Source organism: Phytophthora sojae, assembly GCF_000149755.1.
Source record: "Phytophthora sojae unplaced genomic scaffold PHYSOscaffold_18, whole genome shotgun sequence".
NCBI classification, from domain to species: domain Eukaryota; phylum Oomycota; class Peronosporomycetes; order Peronosporales; family Peronosporaceae; genus Phytophthora; species Phytophthora sojae.
The window spans coordinates 547,470-556,641 of NW_009258132.1; the positions used below are offsets into that span (position 1 = coordinate 547,470).

The following is a 9,172-nucleotide window of genomic DNA, read 5'->3' on the forward strand; positions in this document are numbered from 1 at the left end:
AGCATCTCCCCGGTCGTGAGTAAACTAAATTTTACCCCTTTTCTGTCAATATTTAATCATAGTTTTAGTTTTGTACAGCTCCACCGGTTTGAGTAAATGCTGAGCAAATTGCTCCATTTTTTACGCAGATCAAAGTTTTGCACAAGTTTGCCAACGGAGGAGGCTTTGAGTAAAAGGTTGAGTACATGTAAATGTCGACCGACCAGTAGTAGGGCCAAGTCAAGCGTTCTAAGCAGCGCAAGCGTCACAGACCGCAGTGTCGCCCTTGCTACGTCATCCCTGGGTCTTCCTCAACGTGCTGCCGGGCCCTTTATAGGGCTATACAGCTGTGCGCCGTCGCCATGGCTGGCGCCGAACCAAGAGCTATAACGCGCTTGCTGCGAGTCTCAATTGCCGGTGGAGCTGCGCACTGTCTTTAGCACGGTTGTGCCGTTGTAGGCACGGATCTTAGGGCAATTTGCTTTTAGTTTTACTCAGCACCGGTGGAGATGCCCTAATAAGTAGTGCGCATATGGAGGAATTAAGTAATTCAAGTAGATTGAAGCATTTTTGTAAAAGTCTAAGTAGGTGAATGCATCAACTTGCAAGTAGATTGCCACAATCAAAAATAACGTTTTATCAGAACTTGAAAACGCGATAAGAATTAAGGACAGGGTAAGATATGAAGATGATGGAGGACGAGCAAACGGAACATCAGCGATAACAAAATAAGTAGGTGCCTCATTATTGAAAACATCATGGTGCCAACTGCCCCCTGTGCAACACCAACTGGGTTGTCTCAAGTCTGCGGCAGCTCGTTGGCAAGCGTGCGTGCCTGGAAAAGCGGTACCCGATCCTAAAGGCTCAGCGACTGGAAAAGGCCCGAGCCTACAAGCGCGAGCACGATAAGCTGTACCACCGCGCTCGCCGTGACGCGCTTAACGAGCTTGACCTGCGTATCATCACTACGGCCGCAGGTGACGTGACCACGACTGTTGTTGAGTCGCTCGTCCTGTCTGTGCCTGGGGACATTGAGTTAGGGGGTTCAACAACAGCTCAGAGCTCACCTCCCCGCTCTGCTCGACGACGTCGTGTTTTCTCGGCACCAGCTCCCCCAACGGTGATCGACATTACGGGGGAGGAGGACCAAGACGAGGACCTATCAACTTGCGCCATTTGCTAGTACGCGCCAGTGGCGCCGGTCACCCCGCGCTCATGCTGACATGCCATGTGTGCCGAGTGCATGTCAATGTACGTGGCGAGAAGCATTCAGGCCGAAAATGTAGCTAACTGCCCTACGTGTAGAGTTCCCATTCGGATGTAGCCATCCGGCTAGCCATACAGCTTTATTTTCTTCATTTTTGAGTAATTAAAAATATTTTTTTCACTTTATTTTGATGAAATGGTCTAAGCAGCAAATGATAATAAATTTGTTGTATATACTTCTTCCATTTACATTGCGTCAGTATCAATAATAGCGCACAAGAACGAGTTGTATTACTGGGAAGTAAAGTCGTACGATCGTGCGAATTGTTGCTATGGAATACCAATTTTCGTCAAGTCACAGTAAGCATCAAAGTAACACATTCGTACGATATTACAGATATAATATCTTCACTTAAGTTTATCCTTGCAGTATATTATCTATCCTTGAACTATCACGTGTATAATACTTTCCTTCGATCCAAGTTCTATTAAAGGTAAATAAGAATTTTATGATATCATTTTCGTACGAGAAGAATTTTAAGAAAACCAAGGTCCGTTCTCGACGTATTGACACTAACAATTCGAAATGTAATTTTTGCTTTGTTATGCTTTTGCAAAGACTTACGACTCTACTGCATACGTCTTGCAGCTCTAGTATTATTGAGTCATAGCAATGGCAGGCGACGCCGCAGAACCTGGTCGTGCAGACCTGCGTTTGTTCTTCGGCTTTGGACCCGGCTTCATGCCACGCTTCCCTAAGTCAGCTTCAGTGACGATGACTTCAGGTACTAGCAGTTGAAGATCCTGAGCGATGGTCGCCGAGCGGACGGTCGGGACAAACTGGTAGTAATATGTCCACCGCGCGACCGACACGGTGTGTTCCTTCCAGGCGAAAAGCTCGCTCACGTGCATTCCGTGATGAATTGCAGCTTTGACTGCATGGACACACGGGAACATCAGGTCTTGCCAGCGTCGGCACGTTGCATTCCTTCTCGATCAAGTTCACGGTTCGCCACAGATGGGCGTGGTCCGGTCTGCTGCTGATGTCCGTGAATCGCACCATGTACTGGCCATCAAGGCACGGCAAAATCTGCAGGGTTTTCGTAAGAGCCATGATCCCGTCGAGCTTCTTCTTGTAGGTGGGAAGGAGAAAGTCCGAGAAGGCTGCAGGGGTGGTCCTCATCACGTCAATTTCGCAATCGTCGTACGGCTCACCTTGGGAGGTGCTTGCGTGTCCTGCGTTGCTACCTGGACCCTTCTGTCGCGAGGAGGTGCGGCGCCTTTCGGCGAACAGCTCAAACACCTTGACGAAGTATTGCTCGAAAGCTTCCAAGGGGTAGGACGACCGCACTGCATTGCCCAACCAACTGTTCGCTGCCTCGGACAGGTTGGAAGTGACCTCGTCATAAGAGGGTTGGTTGTACTTCTCGTTGAACGCGTATGTCACCCAGTGCGACTTGTCAATTCCAGCGAGATACTCCGCAGCCAAAGGGCGAGTCTCGGAGAGTTTTGAGCTGTAAAACTTGTAGTCGTTCTCGCATTCGCTACGTGCCATCTGAAACACAAGTGACTGTTCTGCCGGCGTCAGCGCGGAGCCCTTCTTCTCGATGTTGGTGATAATGTGCCCAACGCAAAATCGATGTCCGGAATCCGGATACAACTCCGTCACAGACGCCAGGAGACCCTTCTGTCTGTCCGATACGAACACAGGTTTCCACGCCGAGACGTCTTGAAGCGCGTCTTTCATGTTCTGCAGGAACCAGCTCCAATGAGTAATCCTCTTGATCGACAATAGCGAGTCCGAAAACTAGGATGTGGATGTGGTGTAGCGGGATCGGCCAAAATCTGGTGAAGATCGAATGTATTGGCGTGACGCGGGGATAGGTTGTGGAGCAGCGCGGGAATCTTCGCTCTGCGTCCGAGTATACGCTCCGATCGAGGGTTGTTCGCTCCGATCGGTCGGCCTGGAGTCGATCCACGGCCTCTAGTTGCCTTTCCGGATGTGTTCCTTCCTTTCGTGAGTTGCTTGCCGCTTCCTATAGCGGGATCGAGGTTGATCGAGAGGAGAAACGATCGCCGGCCAAGCAGTATCCGGTCGATCGAGGGTTCGCACACAAGAAATAGATCCCTAGAGTAGGTCAAGCTGGCCAATGTATTAATCCAGTCTTAACCGTACCACTAGCTCACTGTCCAAAGTGTCGATGCTTGCGGAGGCCAATGTAGTTCCTGGGACTTGACGACTTGAGGGGACTTGTGCTCTTCGGTGCAAATTCTGCTCTGATTTATGTTTAGCTGGTGTCTCTCTACCACTACCATCTCACCTACCATCCTACAACTAAACAACTACTGGATTCTTGTCCTGGCTTCGCCCCCATGTGCTCCCCATCTTGGCTGATCGACGATCGACGATCCACAGCTCTCGATCGCGATCAGTCCACTTCGGTCTTCAGCCGTCCCACTCTACGATGTCGCTCGTTGATCTTGCCCTCGTGCATGACGTCCTTCGCTTTCGACATGCGCCCTTCGCACCGCGCCTCTTCGATCGGTGTGGGACGAGGCATCACCACTCTCCATGTGTCGATCAGCTTTGATCTACCTGGTTCCACACCCCGCCTACGTGCGAGTATCATCCCGGTGCCTCGATCGCTCGTCGAATCTCCTCGATCTCCGCAATCCCAGTCTTGTTCAGGTCGCTCTTCTCTCGATCATTGATCCCCTTGATTTTTGGTCGATCGTTTATGCCGCCTTTCTCAGAGAACAAATCTTGTTCTCGCGTTTCTCCACATGGCCTTCTAGGTCCTTCGTGGTCGTCAACAGAAACACTCCGCGCTTGTTCATATCACCCTTGAGATGTGTTCCGTCCAGACCGATGACGTGTCGGCAGTGTACTTGAAGGCATGCCCCTAGAAAATCGCAAGCCCTTCTGAACATGTTATTCTCGCGCCTGCCAAACCCATAGCATGTCTTGGAGTTCGCATCACTCACCATGGCTAGATATCCCTCCAGCTTCTGGTAACTCCCGACGACGTCGTCGCGCAGCGATTCGAGAAGATCCCGGTTGATCTTGGATGCCGCAGTTCGGTTCGTTATCACCCCCTTAGTCATCAAAAAGTCGATGATAGCCCGCCCTGTGCCCGAGGCCCACGTTCCGCTGTAAGAGGGGAGCAACTCACGCTCAACGACGCCCCTCATCACTCGGTAGGGCACATCGCGAAGTCGCTGACGAGAGGTATCTCCTGCGAGACCGCCTTCAACAAAGGTATCGCCCTGAAAACCGCCGTGTCTGAAGTGGTCATGGGCCAGACACATCCTTGTTATCTTCCAGTTGTTGCGGATCCCGTACACCGTAATGAAAAATGGGCAGTTGGCAGTGCTGCCTGGAATGAGCTGCTGCTGCCCTTTCACCGCCTTGCAAGTGTACTTGGCGTTTCCTTCTTGACGACGAGAGTGATAGCTGTTGTTGGCCACGCGAATGGAAAAGCCACGGGCTCGAGCAAACTCGCGACAGCGTTGCAGCAGAGCCTTTTTCGACTCAAGCGTCGCAGACGCAACGTTGTTCCCATGGTCGGAAACTACGCCGTAAGAAGAGGGGTCGAGGGGATCCAAGCCGACATCTAGCTCAGGTCGTAGCATGCGCATCTCGATGAGTTCGGCGATGTCCGCTTCTTCGACAGCGGATGAGGTGATCATGGGCGAAGACATTGTCCGGGTGACCGAAACACGAGAGGTGGTAGAGGTGTTGAGGCGTGTAGTTGGGTGGGTATCCGACAAAAAGACGAATGAGCCCTGCAGTGAAAACTCGCGAGCTAAGAGAACACGGGCTAAACGAGGTGGTTATGAAACTCCTACAGAGATGTGTTGCTAAGCTCCGGCCCAAGATACTGAAAAAAAGTATGAACGTCCGTTTCAAAATGTACGACAAGAAGCTCAGAATACCGCGAAGTGAGATGCTCGGAATGCCCGTCCGTTTTAAAACTTACGAGTCGTAAGTTATTGCTGTCGTACGTTACAATAAACGTAAGAGTACTTAACAGAGGCGTGGCCTGCTCAGAATGCCCGTCCGTTTTAAAACTTACGAGTCGTAGGTTGTTGCTTTCAGACTTTTCAACAAACCCAACTGTACTTATCAGACGCGCGGCCGACGAAGTTTTAATACAGAACCAAGTGCGTTAGTTTGGTCTGCGTGCATACAATTCTACGAAGCGATGATGTAAACTTACACATTAGCATTACGACACTCTTACTCTAAAAAGGTAATTTCGTACGATATTACTTGGCCCTGGAAAACAGTTATTTTTGCCCATAAAATTAACGTTCAATTCGGATATGATAAAACGTTATTTTTGACTGTGGCAATCTACTTGCAAATTGATGCATTCACCTACTTAGACTTTTACAAAAAGGCTTCAATCTACTTGAAACTTAATTCCTCGCGCGTATGTCATCTCCTGCATGATTTAGCACATCCAGCATGGATTAGCATCCTTTTGGCACTTTCCGAAAGTGCCATTTCCGAGCCAAGCTGGCTTCGAAACACGACTTCAAAGCCACTATGATTTACCACTAAGTACGAACACTATCTAGTGCACTAATTAGGAGGGAAAACCGGTTGCAAAGCACAATATCATAGAGCACATATATATCATAGAGCACACTTTCGATTATCCAATGAAAGCCATATAATTCACACTTGAAATAAGACATTCAATCTCGGAGCCTGATAGCCGCGCTCGTTGCGTTACGCCATTTTGAATGGCGCGAACAGGTAGAACGCGCTTAAAAAGTGAAGGTGACGCGCGGCCAAAGCAGTACGAGCGCTCGTTGCGATTACTTAAGTACGTACGAGTTCAAGCTGTGTGTGCTTCGATTCCTAGACACTACACCGATGGCAAAAACGGTAGCTAACGGAAAACGCCAATTTGTATACCGCATACTATTGAATTGAACACTTGTCAAATCTAGAAAGATATACAAATAGGAAGGGGGTTATACTACCAAAGTAGCTCCGACGCATTCAAGTCTGAAATATTGTGTGTAGAGCTAGCTACGTTCTGCAAAACCTCTTTGATGGCATCCTGCCAACGTATGTACCAGTCTTCAAACCATGGAGACATCCATAGATTGCGCAGCGTTGGTTCACAACGTCTCTCATGCCGTTAGATGCAAGCAGAACTTAGACCAACAACCAAAACCATTTTTCTTTGGGTACCTTACGATAATTTTGCGTAAAGTTACACAAAATGCAAACAGTACCGAATACAAGTGTCAGTTTTTAAACTGTGGTCTTTAAAAAGATAAAAAATAACCGGATCTTGCTTGCCGTATTTGACAAAGTAATACTTACACGGAAAATAAAGGGTGATTTTCAATTTTAAGACATCTCTTAGCCAATCAAAAGGTGTTTACATGCTAAACTTCACATAAATTTCAAGAAAATTATAAGTACTCAACGTTCTATACGGTTTGGTTGAGGTATACAAATTGGCGTAGGTACAATAGCTTTGTATACTGAGCACATTCTATCAGATTTGAGAGGAGGTATTCAATTCGGGAAGGGTACGCTATTTGGCGCTATCCGTTAAGTATTTTCCTGACGGGAAGGTGATTCCCTTCATTTCATTTTCATCCGGGCTTCAGGAACAAACTTTGCCAGGAGGTCTTTCACCGTCTTGGCCGCGATAGTTTCCGCCAGATCGAAGGTCACTCCAGGAATCTCGTACACGTCCATGATCTTCGTGAATATTAACCCTATCGTTAACGCCATACATTTCTGTTTGAAGAGACACCATACAAACTTTAAGTAAAACGGGGTAAAATGATGCATGAGGTATCATTTTGCTGTATTAGGTTTGCGAGGCCAACTGATCAAAAGTATACGTGATGGGAGGTTTGAAGCGACCTTTCCATCAAAAAGATACGTGAGGCATCATTTTACTGCTTCTCTGTGATTCGCTGCGAATCGACAAAAGTATCAGTGGAAGCAGTACCGTGAGAACAGCACCCTAACAAAACTTTAGTAAGAGCAGTACCGTGGATCACAGCGCCATCTTGTGGATTATGTGGGGCTTTTCCTAGTTGTGAAGCGGCGGCGCCGTGGTCTCCGATGCGACGCTGGCGACTATGGCGGCTGTCCTGGACCTGGCCGGAGCGTCTCCGACGGCGGCGACAAGCACGCGATGACTGCGGGCATCTCGGGCAGCAAGCACAACGGCGGCCGCAGCGCCGCCGTGTGTGCCGTCAACAGCATGGTCTCGGAGGCTTCCGCGGCGACCGTGGCCGTGTTGGATGTGATCGGGGGCGTCTCCGCTGGCATGGTCACGAACGCGACGGTGGCATTCGGCTCGGGCAGCGAGCGCAACGACAGCGGCAGTCCGCACGCAGGTTGCCGCCGGTAGTAGCGTCAGCGGCGTCGCAAGCGACATCGACAGCAGGGTCTCGTACACGATGGAGGTGACCGTGGCCTTGGTGGATGTGGGCGGAATGGGTATACGTAGGATCACCGTATTCAGACAGCTTTGGGTTTCGTTAGAATTATCAATTCACACTAGATGAAACATTACTTGAGATATTACATTCAACTTAATTGCATATAGCTCTGTTACTAGGGGGAGGACATAGTAACTTCAGTAACGTGTTTTCACCTTGGAGCGTCCTGCTCTGCGAATCAACTGGATATCACCCATGATAGCGGGGAGGCCAAAACCAGCGCGGCCTTAGAGCTTGTGGTGCCAAGTCGAGAGGTTGCTCTTGAAGCCATTGGGGCGAGCGGTGGTATGCGCGCTTCTCGCAAGAGCATGTCCAGTGAGCTTGATCCTTGAGTTGGTCCGCCAGCATATCGACTCTGTCCATAGCTGTGGCTAGATCGGCAACTATGTTGTAGCGTTTCTGCAAGTCAAGGCCTTCCTTATAATGGTTCATGAGGGTGTCGTGTGGTGTGGAAGGGTCCGCCTCCATCGCGATAAAGCGCTCGATATGTTCGTCTTGCTCCTCGCGATACCGCAACAAGTTGGAGTTTATACATTTTAGACGTGCCCGAATTTGCGGTCGCGTGATCTACATTTTCATATCGAATACAAACATAGATATCATTACCCGTAACCAGCCACGATACACATTTTGGCTTACCTCAGACAGCTCCATGCACGTCTCCTGCCAACGCATCATCCAGATAAAGTTGTGCGCACGGTCATCTTCACCGCGACAAATCGCCACGTAGAGGTCGTTCATCTCTTTCACTGGCAGTGCAATTATGAAGTCGTCTATGTCGATCGACGTGCCACATCTCGCTTCGGTTCTCTACAGGTAGGCACTGATTAGCTTTAGCCAAACGTTATTGCGTAGCTACACGAACTTACCCGCTCTCGCCCAGAAGGGGTCACAAATACTGGATACAGATTGTCGAACTCCAGTTGCTCACCGGCGCTACACAAAGCCAAAGACTATATATGCGATGAGCATCAGCACGGCCGAAACAATGTCATCACTACCATTTCAAGCGTCTTGGACGATCCGTAAATTCGCCTTCCATCGCTTGCATGCGTCTTCGTTGGTCCTGGCAACTACCCATACATAGCCGTTCGTATTAGCACTAGCATAACAACACGATGCCGAAACAGCCAAAACACGTACCTCTACATTATCCGCGTCCTTCCTGCGATCAACCATCTTTCCACTTGAGCGCAGAATCTAGAATGATGAAGTACTAGAAATCAGCGTTGTTGGGTGGATATGATGGACCGAATATATTGTTATTTGTATGGCCATGTTCGAAGTGTTCAAAGGGACCGAACGTACTAGGCTTTGTATGGGGTGGTTCGACTCATCGTTGTATGTGATGTTAGTATGGTGGTGTTTGAACCCACCGGTGCAGGTTCAATGCCCGCCATGCGGAATGCAGCGTAGCTGTGCTGACAAGGTACCGTGCAAAATGCATCGGATATCGAGTGCGGGATGAATACAGTGTAATTACACAGAGTCATGAATAGTA

General features: G+C 49.1%; 2 protein-coding genes across 2 annotated transcripts; both read right to left on the reverse strand.

Moving 5' to 3' along the window:
- Positions 1-7,860: 7,860 nt before the first annotated feature.
- Positions 7,861-8,139, reverse strand: PHYSODRAFT_534633 (hypothetical protein; the record flags this gene model as incomplete). Its single annotated transcript, XM_009541099.1, has 1 exon — positions 7,861-8,139. The coding sequence occupies one exon, from the start codon at positions 8,137-8,139 to the stop codon at positions 7,861-7,863; it is 279 nt and encodes a 92-aa protein (XP_009539394.1).
- A 99-nt stretch (positions 8,140-8,238) lies between these two features.
- On the reverse strand, positions 8,239-8,451 carry PHYSODRAFT_534414 (hypothetical protein; the record flags this gene model as incomplete). The annotated part of the gene is made up of 1 exon (XM_009541100.1): positions 8,239-8,451. A coding segment is annotated over one exon (213 nt), but the record flags the coding sequence as incomplete, so codon positions are not given.
- Between the last annotated feature and the right edge of the window lie 721 nt (positions 8,452-9,172).